The sequence below is a fragment of the Cucumis melo genome, chromosome 8 (genome assembly GCF_025177605.1).
Source record: "Cucumis melo cultivar AY chromosome 8, USDA_Cmelo_AY_1.0, whole genome shotgun sequence".
NCBI classification, from domain to species: Eukaryota; Viridiplantae; Streptophyta; class Magnoliopsida; order Cucurbitales; family Cucurbitaceae; genus Cucumis; species Cucumis melo.
This window is the reverse complement of record NC_066864.1, coordinates 18,644,713-18,661,178: the sequence shown is the minus strand read 5'-3', so window position 1 is coordinate 18,661,178 and position 16,466 is coordinate 18,644,713. Positions and strand designations below refer to the sequence as shown.

The 16,466-nt window shown below is 33.0% G+C and overlaps 1 protein-coding gene and 1 non-coding gene across 2 annotated transcripts; both read left to right on the top strand.

Moving 5' to 3' along the window:
• Positions 1–5,680: 5,680 nt before the first annotated feature.
• Positions 5,681–9,628, top strand: LOC103486154 (40S ribosomal protein S25-2). The gene is made up of 4 exons (XM_008444018.3): positions 5,681–5,932; positions 6,442–6,516; positions 7,631–7,765; positions 9,190–9,628. Exons 1-4 carry the CDS (start codon positions 5,930–5,932, stop codon positions 9,301–9,303), a joined length of 327 nt encoding a protein of 108 aa, XP_008442240.1. The 5' UTR covers positions 5,681–5,929; the 3' UTR covers positions 9,304–9,628.
• On the top strand, positions 7,194–7,335 carry LOC127150797 (small nucleolar RNA snoR2/U65). The gene has a single exon (XR_007823379.1). It is a non-coding gene; the product is annotated as a small nucleolar RNA snoR2/U65 (small nucleolar RNA).
• Positions 9,629–16,466: the final 6,838 nt, after the last annotated feature.

Genomic DNA, 16,466 nt, shown 5'->3' with positions numbered 1-16,466 from the left:
AGATTGGTGGGTCGGTCAGAGACACCTTGAGAGAGTTCCTACAGAAAGATCATGCCGCTCAGAATGTCATGAATTTAGCGAAGGCAGGCAAAACACGACAGTTTTGGGTCGAGGAAGACTTGTTAGTCACAAAGGGCAATCGACTATATGTTCCAAAAGCAGGGAACTTAAGGAAGAAATTGTTGTACGAGTGTCACGACACTCTATGGGCTGGCCATCCCGGATGGCAGCGGACGTACGCCCTGTTGAAGAAGGGTTACTTTTGGCCGAATATGAGAGATGATGTCATGCAGTACACTAAGACGTGTCTCATCTGCCAACAAGATAAGGTAGAGAAAGTGAAGGTTGCTGGACTTCTTGACCCTCTACCGGTTCCAACAAGACCTTGGGAGAGTGTCTCTATGGACTTCATCACCCATCTCCCTAAGGTAGGCGACTTTGAAGCCATTTTAGTCATCATTGATCGTTTTCCAAAGTACGCCACCTTCATCCCCGCCACCAAGCAGTGTTCAGCAGAAACAACAGCTCAATTGTTCTTTAAGCATGTTGTTAAATTGTGGGGAGTCCCGACAAGTATAGTGAGCGACAGAGATGGTAGATTCATTGGCTCCTTCTGGAAGGAGTTATTTTCCTTCTTGGGGACGAGTCTGAACATATCCTCAAGCTACCATCCCCAAACTGACGGCCAGACTGAGCGATTCAACAGCATGCTCAAGGAATACTTGCGCCATTTTGTAAACGAAAGGCAAAAGAATTGGGTCCAGCTGTTGGACGTAGCCCAATTCTGTTTCAACGCTCAGACAAGTTCATCTACAGGGAGAAGCCCATTTGAGATTGTTTCTAGGAGGCAACCATTACTGCCACACCTTGTTGATCATCCTTTTGCAGGGAAGAACCCTCAAGCCCTCAATTTCACGAAGGAGTGGAGACAGACAAACGACATCGCCCGAGCGTACTTAGAAAAAGCATCGAAGCGGATGAAGAAGTGGGCAGATAAGAAGCGACGGCCCCTTGAGTTTCGTGCGGGAGACCAGGTACTCATCAAACTACGACCAGAGCAAGTCAGGTTTCGAGGACGCAAAGACCAACGTCTTGTCAGGAAGTACGAAGGACCAGTTGAAGTGCTGAAAAAGGTAGGGAATACTTCTTACAGAGTAGCGTTGCCCACATGGATGAAAATCTACCCAGTAATTCATGTCAGCAACCTGAAGCCGTACCACCAAGACACGGAAGACCTGCAGCGGAATATCGTAACTCGCCCAATTATTGACCTTAGTCAGAAAGAAGACAAAGATGTTGAAGAAATTCTAGCCGAGCGAGTAAGGAGGGGCAGAAGACCCGCACGAAGGATCCACGAGTATCTGGTAAAGTGGAAGAACCTTCCTGTGGAGGAGACCAGCTGGGAACGTGTCGAAGATCTCGAAGCGTGGAAGCAGAAGATAAAAGATTTCAAGCTTCGCCAGTTGACGGGGACGTCAACCATTTAGGTGGGGGAGAATGTCAAGGGCATAATTGTCCATGGTATTATTTACCGATGGTCGTATGCCCGAATACCCCCAAATCACTTTATCTTTATGTCTTGAAAGTAGTTTAGGTAAATTCTTTCGTTTAGGTGTCGCCGAGTCACAGTGTGACATTTCGACTTTTTCATATGCAAGCCTGCCAAGGCCAAAATTCTCAATATGTACTATAGGGGGTACATGACTAAGTCCGACCCCCGCCCAAGCCTTGTTGAGTTATTTTCCTTGCATGTTGAGTTATTTTCCTTGCAATTGACAGTCTTCAATGCTTTCTTTATGACGTCTTCAACTATTTACTTTCTCTCTCCCGTTTTATAAAAACATTTTTCCAAGAACGGGAAGGGAGGCTACGTCATACCGCGAGTTTGACCGCAGATTCCGATTTTCGAACGGCTGACTTGCTGATTGAGCTAAGCAAGTGCCGCACAATCGTGTTGAGAAGTTACGATTGTGACACCCAGCACTCCCATGGTCTTTGTCGTAGTGGGGCCCGCCCAGCACTCACGACAGCATCGTTGTTACGGAGTACACTCAACGTCAACAACGGAATCTAACCAGTGTGCACACTATAATCTCTAGCCTCAGACTCAAGATCTCAGTCATGTAGTTAATGAAAATTTCATAAATCATCTAAAAATATTAAAACATGCCTGCTTATAAATTTTACACAAAGCTCGAACTTTACTCAGCTCTTTCGTGGAAAACTGTAGTTCTTAAAACAAAACTTCTTACTAATTCATGCTTTGCTTAAAACATTGTGGTTTAAATACTTTCCAAACATTTAATATCTACGTGCTAGCATAAATTTCTTTAAGAAATCTAGTCTCCAAATGTATACTTAAAAATAGTCATGAAATTCAAATACCTTTCATGGCTTCATAAATAAACATTTATCGCATTCAATCATAATAATAGTTATGGAAAATATTTCAAAGTTGGTTTTGTCACTCACCGTCTTGGGCTAGATCCTTGGTCTATAAGCTCGGTTTAATTCTTCTCGACCTGCCAACAACCTAACCGAGTATTAGAACTCTAAACATTCTTGTTTTCTAAAGATATACATAACATGTCGCACCAAAGATGACGCTCACAAAAACAAAGCTTAAGAAATAAAATCCTATTTCAACAACTCTCTGAAATTTTCAGATTTCTAACATAAACTTCAAATGACTATAAATTTCTCACTACTTAACCAAAATGAGTGTTCTTTATATCAAAATTTTCATTTTGAGATCCTCTAAAACTTACCTGAAGACATGTAAATCTGATTCCCTGTGAATAAACTCAGATAACCCTCGAAACAGAACCACTTCCAGAATCGCGCGCACACGATCCCTTTTAACCCTAAACCCTAAACCCTAAACCCTAAAAAATAGATCAAACAATTCTTTCTAGAGTTTTGATGAACAACCCTTTTGGCCACTTCCTCAACTAAAATGGCCAAAATACTAACACAATTTCTGAATTATTAAATAAGAAAGCAATGCCATAAAAAAATGTCTAATGTTCTCGCTTTCAACTTCAATGGACATATAGCAAAAATTTGGGCTGAAAGAATTCTGTTTGGTCGCTGGATTAAAAGGGCACAAATTCCCATAGTTAAATCTAGGAAAAAGAAAAGAGAATGGTTTGAAAAATTCCATTTTCCCTCACGTTGACTTTATAACGAGAAGAGATATAAAGAGAACTTTCAAAGCACTACGCAATGAGGAAGACTCATTGAAAGAAAAATTAGTTAATCTCTATATCTTAGAAACCTTTTTAATTCCCCAAGCAACAACACAACCACACCAATCTCAAAAATCTAGACATTGGATCATGAAGAAACTTTCAAAGACTATCCATAGGAAAGATTATCCTACATCCTAACATATCAATTCTTCAAGAAAGCATCATACAGAGATAAGAATGCATAATACACCTTCAAGGATTTCCCCTAGCTTTAGCCGATTGAGCTTTTGAAACAATACCAAGATTTTCCAATTTAGATGTTGGGTTTGGAAGAAAGCTTGGAATTCAAGGGCCAACAATCGTGACATGAAAATGTTTTGAGTCAAGTGACTGCAGGACTCTAAACATGAACATTTTTTAATCTGAGAATGTAAGTAAATTTAGAGTATTTTCTATATATGTCTATCTAGATAGACAATGATAGATTTCTATCCATCTCTATTTAGAATAGACATAGACAAAAATCTATCACTATTTATCAATACAGTTGCTACTTTTTTACTAATAATATAACATCATTTTACTTGTAGTTCTCTATGACACAAGTTGATAAGTGAAAGAGTGAATTTCATCTTGTGTGATTATGTTCCCAACTCCTCGCTCGATCTTGTCCGCAAAATGATAAGCATATTGAGTCGAAAATATGACCATTCTCACCCATACAAATCAAAGGACAATCCCTCACGAATAGGACTTCATAATACACTCATGATTAAGACTAAGTTACTTATGTCATCCTAATGAAGAAATTTAACTAGTTAACAGAAGTGAGTCGTATCCATAGTGTTACTAGGATAAGGTTCCCAACCTTATCCCTATACTATAAACCCTTTAAGATGTATCTCAAACAATGATCCCTATATGTCTCTACACATTGTTCAAGACTCATCAAACAACTTAGGATATTAGTCTATTGGATTTAGGTTATTAAGACAAAACTAATAATATAATCAATAACGCTTTATTGAAATTATAATGATACTTTATTAATAATGGTCAATGAATTACATTTACTATTTATGAGTTTTAAGACATAAAATCCAACACAGATAACATTCAGTGTCATTAACCATTAGTATCTTATAGACATAGATAACAATCAATATCATTGACAAATAGCATCAACATAATCAAACAACAATTAACATCATTGCAATAAGATAACAATCATTATCAAATAGAAATCTAACAATAATCAAACAAAAAATCTGTATAAGATAGCAATCAATATCAAATAGCAATCAAACAACGATCAAAATAACAAATCAATATAAGATATAAATCTTATAACTAGTAGCAAATAGCAATCAAATAACAATTAGTATCATTAGTAATTAGATGACAGTCAAATGTCAATCACACATTTTTAACTGTGAGGTGCATTTCGATCAGCTGGAATTTCATATGAGTTGGACTTTAAAATTTTTCCATTTTTGCAAAATCATAAAATATGGACTATGACCCTAACTTTAACAAATTAATTTGACATTTTTGTAACCATCACTTAATAAAAACACTTTGAGTATAGCAAATAAAATAACTTTGTATATAAAAATAGTTTTGATACCAACTTGTATATCATTTTGAAAAACTATACTCAAAACCAATAAAGTATTTTTCTTTTTTCTTCTCATACTTTTTTTATATAGTTTAGTTTTTAAAAAACCAAATCAATCAAATTAAATATAATCCTCAAACTTGTATACATTTAGACCTAAGAAAACAAAAGATTTAATAAAAAGAAACAACTTAATTATTTTAACAATTATGTAACTAATTAAAAGTAGAAGAACAAAAATTATAAATTTACAAGTTTTGTGGTTCAATTTTTTAATATTTGTGTAAGTTTAAGTGTCTTAAATTTTTTTTATCTCTTGTGATTACAAGTTCGTAATATAATCATTTGATCTATACATAAAATAAGAATTAAGTTTAGTTCAATGTATGAAGTTGACTAAACATGATATTTAATCTACAATTATTTTAATTATTTTTTTTCGAAGGTAATGATTTGCTAAAAGAAGGGAGGAATCTGAGAACTTGAAGTCACCCTAAGGTCAGGATATAAATGAAAAACAAAAACAACAACCAAACAAACAAATTTAAAGGAGAAACAAGAAACAAAAGAAAAAGGTTTCAAAGTGAATGATCCACAAATTTCCCCACATAAAAGGCCTCCAACCACTTAGAATAATACATTAAAATCTCAATCCGAATATCAAAACTAATCATCAAATGATACAAAGAAGCACCATAGACAAGCCTATTGCGTTTGTGTCAAATATGGTAGATAATCAAACGCCAAACAACTCTCAAAACTCTTCATGTCTCATCCAATTTCTTTTGCCAAAATGACAAATCAAATCAAGTTCAACATCTAGATCCACCTCACAACAACACATCCTCCCTTCTATTTTTACTAGAAAGAACAAATGATCTCTAGATTCATAACAACACAAATAGTTTGATAATAAGAAAATAAAATGAGGAAAAAAAAGAAAAAAGTAAAAAGAAGAAATCACTTTAACCCTAATGGACCAATAGTCATTAACCGAGAAGCCCTACACCTTTAAAATATATTAATTTTCCTCCGCATTCTCTCGGAGCTCCAGCCGGCAGCCACACCAACCTTCTGCCTTCGTCTTCCATCCAAATTCTCAGCTCTAAACCTACTCGACATGGTATATTATTTCTTCAAAACCCTTCAAAATTCTCTTCTTCTTCCGTCTATTACTCTCTTTTCCATGTCCAATCCACTAAGCCTAGTGTCGAATCCTATTCAAAGTTACCGCAATTTTTTTGGGAAATTAGTTCAGTTTTCTGGAAAATTAGGCACGTTATTGTTTTAGTTCATCCTTCTATACACTATTCTTCACTGGAAGTCAAAGCAGAATAGATGGACTAGTTGCGGAATCAGTTTAGTTGGACTGCTGAACGGCAGTGATTTTTTTTATGAAAAAAAAAAAGTTAATTTATTGGATCTGAAATATGGCTAAGTTGATTGTTCTGTGATTTTATAAGTTATTATGACGTTTTATCCGTTTCAATTTTCTATATGTTATTGTGGGGTCCAAGGGGGAAATGTACAAGTAATGATTTTATTGAGTGTGGAAAGGATGGGAAGTCTATTTGTTGTGTGATTTATGAATTCAGTAATATAAACTTTATCTATTTGGTATACATATGGCAGGCACCTAAGAAGGACAAGGCTCCTCCTCCATCCTCCAAGCCCGCTAAATCTGGCGGAGGAAAGCAGAAGAAGAAGGTAATTTGTTATATGATGACTGTTTGTTTTAAAGTTTAGGCTCAGTTTGATAACTGCTTGGTTGAAATGTTAAACTTTATAAAATGCACTTCTTTCTACCAAAACTTATTTGTTAGTTATCTTCCTATTCTAACATGTAATCAAAATTCAAGCGAAAATGTGAAGACTAAACAATGTAGGGCTCGTTTGACAACTATTTGGTTTTTGGTTTTTGAAAATTAAGCTTATAAATATTAACTTCTGCCTGGTTGAATTTAGCTATGAATTCAAATGTTAATCCTCCATCTGCCCTCAAGAGAAAAAGGGTGTTTTTTGTGGATGGTTGAGGTTTGCACCGTGATTTGGGATGTTTGAGGGGAGAGGAATGATCGGGTGTGTCGCGGCAGCTGGTAGAGAGAGGGACCATAGTGAGCCAGTGAGGTTTGGGGTTTGATTAGATCTTGTGTCCTTTGGGCTTTAGTTTAGAAGACCTCTTTCATTCTTTCTCAATAAAAGTTGTTTCTATATAAAAAAAGAACTCAAATGTTTTCTTGTAAAAGATAAAAGTCATTGTAAAGAAATTAGGGAAAGTAATCCCAATTTTCAAAACCAAAAACAAAAAACCAAATTGTTATTAAAAGAGGCTTGTTTCTTTTTGGTTTCGGAATTTGGAATTTAGAATTAGGTGTTTCTTCACTGGTTCAATGCCACGTTGTAGATAGCTCCATGGCCTTGACCTACATGCTATGATTGAACCAAAAACAAGTTTTTTCACATCTTGATAGGAATCTGTTCATCTTTTTCTATAGATTTACAGAGCTGTTTTGTGTGATTTTTTTGTTTTCTTTTCAAATTAGGGTGTTTCTTCAAGAACTGTGAAATCATAGTAAATAAATTGTAAGTAACTAGCTTAATTTTAAAAAACTGGAAATTAAAAACAAAATAGTTTTCAAAAGACGTCTTTAATAAATTGTTAGTAAACTAGCTTAATTTAAAAGAAACTGGAAATTAAAAACAAAATAGTTTTCAAAAGATGTCTTTAGTGATCAGGAGTCGAGTGAGTATAATTTTAATCACTGTTTACATTCTTACCATTAATTGTATAATTTTAATTCTTATTTTGCTTATTACTCAGAAATGGAGCAAGGGAAAGCAGAAGGAGAAGGTGAACAACATGGTATTGTTTGATCAGGGAACCTATGACAAGCTTCTTTCAGAAGCTCCAAAGTTCAAGCTTATTACTCCTTCCATCCTTTCTGACAGATTAAGGGTATGGCTTGCTCAATCCCATTTGGCTTGTATGTTCACGTCTTATAAATATGCATGTCTTTTGATTGTTAAATGTGGACCAAGTTTCTTAACACTCGTTTGAAATTTGTGTGCCCCACTACTTCATTTTTCGATCACTTGGTTTGTTTAAAAGTAAGATTTTGATCCATTAAAAATAGAATGGAAAAGAAATGGGGGCTGGGCGATTATAAGTTGAGCTTTCTTTCTCAGTTTTTATGAACTCCAATGTATGATAATCACATAATTTGAAATTCAAGTCAAAAACTGCATTTACTATACTGGTATATATCAAACTTCATTTGTTAGATCTTCATTTAATGAAACACGTTATTTTATTTTTGTAATCTATGGTTCCCAAACACGTTGGATTTGTTCTGGGATGACTCAAATTATAGATACATAGTTTATGTATTGCCTATGAAGCACAGATTTCTCATGTGAGGCAAAGAATTTGCATCAGATACCAATACTTCTTAGATGTGAATTTGATACTCAATTTGGCCGATGTATTTGACACACATCTGATGCACGATTTAACGTATCTATTTTTATGTTAACCTTTATTTAAAGAAAAATATAAGTAACTCATGTAATATTTTCCGACCAAAAACTAAACAACTTATTTAAAACCCAAAACTAAAAGGACAAAAATAAATAAAAAAACCAAATATTAGAATCTTCTGATCATCATCATTGCATTTGAGTCCCCACTATGTCTTGTAAAATATATTCTTCTTGAATATATTCAACAATTTAACAAAGAAGTTTATACTTTTTCTCTAATCTTCTTCCTCTTTCCAGATCAATTTGTCTCTTTTCTACATTGATTATTGTACTTCTATATATCTATATCCTAGAATTTTTAAAGAAAAATATTGTATCTTCAAACGTGTCCGTATCCTAGTTGTCTAGAAATTTACGTATCGACCTATCCTATCATATTCGTATTTCGTATTTATATCTACTTCATAAATACAAAACTGTATTGGATAACTTATCCCCTTTTCTTACCTACCATATTCCAAATGTGTCACTCACTTAAGATGCTGCAGTACTCCCATTTTTATACTACATATTCATATGGTTAACACAATTACCAAGTGTTCTCTTTCAATTTGATATCTCATGTCAGCAGGGGGTATATTTTGTACATTATTATTTATTACTCCATTTGAGGATAAACAAATTTTCGTTAGCCACTAACTCCAATTAAACCATAAGAGTAGTGCATCTTTTGTAACTGCTTCTTGTTGTGAAGTATATGATATCTTCATCCAAAGCAAAGTGGGTTTTCTTTGGTTAGCATGTCATTCCAACAAAACTTTGACTCGTTCTATTTGGATGGATTGTTATGGAGACGGTAAGTTTCTAAAATCCTGTTTGTTTGTTGACTGTTTTTATCAGATCAATGGATCATTGGCACGTCGGGCGATCAAGGATTTAATGGCGAGAGGTTCTATCCGGCTCATATCTGCTCATTCTAGTCAGCAAATATACACTAGAGCCACAAATACATGATCAAAGAATTGCCATTTAAAGGAGGAACATCTTGGTTTTCTTGCATCTCGTCAGAAACTATCTATGATTTTGAATATCGGCATGTTTGCATTTAGAACTGGATGAATTATTTGCACTGCTTGATCGGATATATTTTTATATAATTTGCATTTTTGCTTTCATTTCTTTGAGTTCCTCTAGCAAATGAGCAAGCATGTACTATTGATTTTGGATTAGAGATTCGTGGTCTCTACTTTGTCGATGGAAGAAAAAATACTGAAACATCTTATGTAAAGGGTCGTAAGGCACTATTTTAATGGCTCAATGAATTCACTTTGACTTTTCATTTCTTTCAATTTATCTAATTTTTTTTCTTACATCAAGTCACAATATATTGGAAAAATTATTTTTTCGACCTTGAAGTTTATAATATTCTACAAGTTGCTTTTTAATCTTACGATCACATCTGAACGGTCGCTAAATACTCGGCTTGGTATTTTTGTTAACGATTTGATGTCATCAAAATGATGGAACTAAATGGAGAGTAATAAATGGCGTGGATGCAACTGCAGTACTTTAAACTTGAACCTAGGTCTGTTAAATAATGTTTTATTGATTTTGTCGGGTTCTTTTCAATAATATAACAAAGTGGCAAATTATTTATATTCTACAAAACAATTTCAAAAATAGAAAAAGTTCTACCCACAATGCAAAATACCTCAATAAAAATGCGATTCATCGTCCGAACGTGCGCTATTAATGTTTGATTAGACGATTATTTTATCCATCGTGTAGAATAGGATATAATTGATGCATGATCTTGTAAATTACCAAACGTATAAATGATCAAATAATAAACGCTAAACGATAACGAAAGACTTTAGATGTAAACGATCGTGTAGATTATCTTTAATTATCATCTCATATGTCCGTCTGATCTTGTATGGAAGTATAAACGATCGAGAACGATCTTCATACACAAACAATATTCATACATCACCATATATATAAACGATAAGGTAATAAACAATAAACAATGACGATAAAGTTTAGATGTAAACGATCATGTAGAGTAGCTTCAACGATCCTATATGTAAGTATAAACGATCATTTATAGAAACTAGCTCCAATCACTCATAATTAGAAAAAAAAAAAAAAAAAACTTCAAAATCAAGGCGCTATAAAAAGGAGAAGGCACTTGCTTAATTGTTTATTTCCTCATAACTACTTCAACATAACTACAAAAATTCTTCTTCGCCAATCATTCTTCACCTTCGGTGGTTCGAGAATTTGTTTTCAGCATTAATCTATATTTTGTTTCCACAATCAAATCTATTTTCATCTATTTCGATCTATCTCCATCATCTATCTTTATCTATCACGATCTATCTCGCATACAAATAGATCTGAATCTATTTTCATTGTATATATTTCATTAAATAATCTATATATATATATATATATATATATATATATATATTTTTTTTTTTTTTTGTTTACAAATAGATAGTGAGCAAGAAGCAACAAGCATCAAGTAGCAAACAATGAAATCTAAAGGAAAGACAAAAGAAAGAAAAAGAAATGAAGGTAACAAACTAGAATGTGAATATTTGTCTATATAGTATTCTATATTTGTGTATCTTTGTTTGAATAGTGCTCTGTGTATTTGTAAATTTGTTAAAACTAGCACTTGTTTGTAACATACTGTTTATTATATCTTTGAACAGGTGAAACACTATCCAAATGACATTATTATGGAAGATGAACAAAAAAAATCTTAGAATTACTGTATACTATAGTTTAAAAATATTGAATCATATCAAATCGAAAATAGATCAAAGAATTCTTTCTCGAGTTTTGATGAACAGCCCTTTGGCAAGTTCCTAAATAATTAAAATAGCCAAAATACCAATACAATTCCTGAATTTCCTAATAAGAAAGCAATCCTATACAAAAAACACCAATTTCCTTGCTTTCAACTTCAATTGACATATAGCAGAATTTAGGCTGAAAGAATTTTGTTTCGTGACTGGATTAAAAGGCCACAAATTCCCAGAATTAAATCTAGGAGAAAGAAAAGAAAATGGCCTAATAAAATGCCCTTTTTCATCATGACGACTTTATAACAAGAAGAGATATAGAAAAAACTTTCAAAGCATTACGCAACGAGGAAGACTCATTGAAAGAAAAACTAGGTAACCTCTATATCTTAGAAGCATTTTTAACCCTAATTTGTTTTAATTAGGGCTTATTAAGTATGTTAATTAGGGCTTAAATGCATCTAGTGTAATTTTCTATCCATTCTTCCGCTGCGCATGTCTCATTTTTCCATCAGTTTCAATGCTATTATGTTGTTCGTCGTTTTTTTAAATCGATTGTTAACGAAATTCCAATATTGCACTGACAACATCAATTTAAAGAAAATAGATGTAATTTCTTTCGCACGTAACACATCAATTAATTTTTTGGCACGAAAAGTTTGCGTACAAAACATTCAAAATTAACACCGTATTTACGAAAGCTAATGGAACATGTTTTCCAATAAAAATTTTAAATTTTGGTAAATAAAATACGAATATTTGTGTATTGGATTTAAATACGAATTTAAAAATTTGTACGAAATTAAAAATTTGTACGAATTTTTAAAAAATAATCAATTTTTAGCCATAATCATTCCCACATAATCCTTCCTCCAAACAATCTTAATCCCCTCATAATCCTTCCCACTTATTCCTTTCCCCAAACATGGGTTATTATAATCCTTTCATAATCCTCCCACTTATTACTTCCCCAAACAAGGATTATCATAATCTTTTCCTTTTCATAATCCCATTTTTAATAATCATTTTCCCTTATTCCTTTCATTTTCCTAAACAGCCTCTTTAAGTTGAAAAGGGAGAAAAATAAGAGAAATTTTGATTGTTTTTCTTTGTTGAATCTTTTTTTTTTAATAATGCATTTTAGAAAATAATGTCAAAAATAGGGTAGAAGACAAACTATTGACAAAAATAGAGTGATTTTGTGGAAGTCGTGTACCCCGTACATGAGTTTGCTTGGAAATCGTAGACGGGGTCCACGACTTCAATGAGTGAACCCCACTCCCTTCATTTTAAATTTAAAGATATTCACTATATATTTATTTATTCAATATTTAATACGTGGGCCCCACACGTATTAAATATCTATTTATCTATTTATTATTTAATATGTGTCCCACAAGTTATTTATTTTTAAATTTAAAGATAGTATATATATATATATTTATGTAATATTTGATATATATATATATATATATTTGTGCGGTGATTGAGGCGAGGAGGAAATCGAAAAGAGATCGGAAAAATGGAGAAGACGGGTAGGAAAATGGAGAAGATGCCTTCGATTTTTTTTTTTAATTTCTAATCCTCCAATTCAATCACCATGGGAAGAAGACGCCGGAACCTACCCCGTCGCCGCACCCTACCCCGTCATCTTCTCCTCGCCATCCTCCACTCTACCCTGTCATTTTCTCCTCATCTGTCTCCATTTTCCCACTTGGGTCGACGAACGATAAATTTTCATACACCACCGTCGCTCCACCCTACCCCGTCAATCGTCGCCGTCCTCCGATTCAATCTCCTCAGTCTCCATTTTCCTACCCCGTCGCATCGTCGCCATCCTCCACGCAATCTCCTTTCGATTTCCTCCTCGCCTCGCCGCACAAATATAATATAATATATATATATATATATATTAAATGTTACATAAATATATATATAATATCTTTAAATTTAAAATGAAGGGAGTGGGGTCCTCGCATTGAAGTCGTGGACCCTGTCTACGATTTTCAAGCAAACTCGTGTACGGGATACACGACTTCCACAAAATCACTCTATTTTTGTCAATAATTTGCCTTCTATCTTATTTTTGACATTATTTTTTTAAAATGCATTATTAAAAAATAAATTCTTCTTTGTTCTTCTTCCTCACGCCAAACCACCCCTTTTCCTCCATCTTCTTCTAGTGTTTTGTCATCTCTAAGCCCAACTACACCGTCGACTACCGCTCGTCTCCTTGGTGTCAACTATCAGTAGTCCATCGCCGCTTGTAGCGTCAAGCCTACCAAAGCCTTGCAAACTGTAAGCTAAGCCTAGCCTGTGATTTGTAGGTCGCACCGGATTTACAAGTTGAGATCAAATTTGGGCTTTTCAGAGAGTTTTGTGAGTTTTTCTTGAACATCTATACCACCCATTAACTTTTAGCTTCATACGATTAATACCTATCACGTTTTTGTGTTCGATTGAAGGGTAGAATTGTTGTTTAGTCATTGTTCGGTGGGTTTATTCGAGTTTTCCTTAAGATTTTGGTATGTGTTTGTTTGTAAGTTGGTCTTTGAAATTTTGGTTTAAGGGTTTAATTCGCATAAAGTTGTGAAATTAAAATGTGAAACAAAGTTCTGGGTAAGTTGAGTTCTTGGGTTATTTTGATAACCCATTATTTGTGGACTAGAATATGGTTTTGTGGTAATTTTGATGGTGGAAGTTTTTGGAGTTGCTTGGATTTAAGTCTGGTTCATTAAATTGGTAACCTTAGGAACTCCCTTGGAGTCGAGGACCTAGGAAGAGATTTATAATATGGCATGTTCTGTTGAATTAATTATGAATATGTAACTGAATTAAAGTAAATGACTGATTAAATATGTGATCGATATTCATGATATGACCTATATGTAGCAGTTGTATATCCTTCAGGATCCATCGGTTATTGTGCTTCCTTTGGGATCCACCAGTGATAGCTATTGTCTTTCCTTCGGGATCCACCAAATTTTAGGGACACATCTTGTCTATAGTAGAGTGGACTAACAATGTATGATTTACTAGTACTCCAGCATCTTGAGGATATGGATGTTCAGACCCCAATAGTTAAGGTTACTTACTAGATATTTTTATACTCAACCATTCCTCTGTTATGTATTTCAGGTAAGAATAAAGACAAGATGACCAATGACAAAAAAAATATGTAAGCGAGCCATGAGATCAAATTTAGCTTCCGCCTGTAATTTCATGTTTCTCATATTTTATATTTTAGAACAAAACATTTAGATTTTATGATTATTTTATCTGATTTTATCCGTTTAATTGAAATCTCAAACGTGTATCTAAACTTTGATTTATTTATTTATTGGTTTGTTAAATTTATTCTTTCAAAGTTTTATTAATAGAGAGGTTTTATTATTTTAGTGCAATTTTTATGAAGAATATCGATTTTAGTAATTGCATTAATGTAGTAGCCTCCTTCAAATTAAGTTGCAATTTTCGGTCGTTACATAGCCTATGCGATTATTTATGTTTTTCGCCTAATTTGAGTTCTTTTGGGTGCCTACTTTGCATCTTACGCATCCAGATCGCATATTAAGCATTGAAACTCATCTTGGACGCCTAGATTGTCATGCATTGAGCGCATGACGTGTCCAATGCGGCCATTTTCCATCCTTTTTTTCATAACCTCTTCATTTTAGCTCATATTGCGTTTGTTTTTGTTTCTTTGACCTCTGAATTGAATTCTTAGTGAATCCGTCGAAAATGCTAACAAATACAGTTAAGATTATTAATGTTTAATCAAAATAATCTTAAATGAGGGGTTAAAATGTATGTTTTAGACACTCCCCAGTATCTTATCCTAATAACACTGTAGATACGTACGTGTCACTTTGTAATTGTTATAAATTATGTAATTCAAATTGTTCATATGAAGACATGTGAGTAGAATATTCTATACAAAGAACTTGTATAAAACTAAACCGCTTAATTATTCTCTCTTTATAATTATGCTAACTAAAGAGATTAAGGGCATGTATGGAGAAGGGTTATAAAGGAGATGATTGGGTTATCATAGCCTTGGTTTTATCCCCTAACCTCCTCCTCAACTTCTCCACAAATCTTTTTCAATTCTTTCTAAATACATTTTTTTTGTCATTTATAATTTCTAAACTTATTAGTTTTGTTAATTTTAAGGAAAACTTTCTTAAATATAACAAACTACTGAAATATTTACGGTCCGTGTAACAGAGCCCATAAATTTAGTCATTTTTTAAATATTTTAGATTTTTCCTTCTATCCTTTTCTCCTCTCTCCAATCTTTTATCGTCTTCTTCCTCTGTACTCTTCATGCGATTTCTTCCATCTTTCTTTTTTTAGATTTGGGTAACTAAATCTATTTCTTTTTATTCTTGTTTCTTCTTTTCTTTTTTAAACATATGGTGTATAAAGAATCTTGAAAAAATTGGTTAGACATTTAAATTAGACTAACCAAAACTAAAAGATTGTGTATAAATAATATTGAAAAGACTTGTTTTTCTTCTTTTTTTTTTTGTACGTAGATGGTGTATAAAAAATCTTGAAAAAATTTGTTAGGCATTTAAATTAGAGTAACGAAAATTAAAAGATCGTGTATAAAGTATTGAAAAAAAAATTATTTATACCAAATTTTGAAAAAAAAAATCGTTTAGATTTAAACGATCGTGTAGCCAAATCTAAACATCGTATACCAAATTTTGAAAAAAAATATTTTAGATTTGGAACCCCAAATCTAAAAGATAGTGTAGTCAAATGTAAACGATCATGTAGTCAAATCTAAACGATCGTATACCAAATTTTAAATTTTTTTCTTTTAGATTTGGAACCCCAAATCTAAACGATCGTGTTGATAAATCTAAACGATCGTGTACCCAATTAGTTAAACGTTACCAAATCGCGTTACCAAATATATTACACGCATTATTGACGGGACATTTTTGGTATTTAGCCTCTGGCCTTTTTCCATTTTTGAAATTGTTCTATACAATATAAATGTTTTGCCGCTTTTTTATATTTTTTAAAATACCCCTACTTCTAATCTTTTTATTTTAAAAATAGAACTAGTTTTTAAGATATGAATTTGATAATATTACATTATTAAAATTTTAATATCTTTTTTTACTTTTGAATTAGGTAATTTATTATGATTACACAGTTAAAATTTTAATTTAATTACCTTCAATCAATTCTATATTTGAATTCATCAATATATTTGTGAAATGAAAATTTTGATATCAATCTCAACCTCATCGTATTTTGTTAATTAGCTTAAATATCTAAGGAATGTCAATTCAATAAAAAAAATGGTAAAATTTTAACAAACTACCATAAATTGATCACAACAATTAG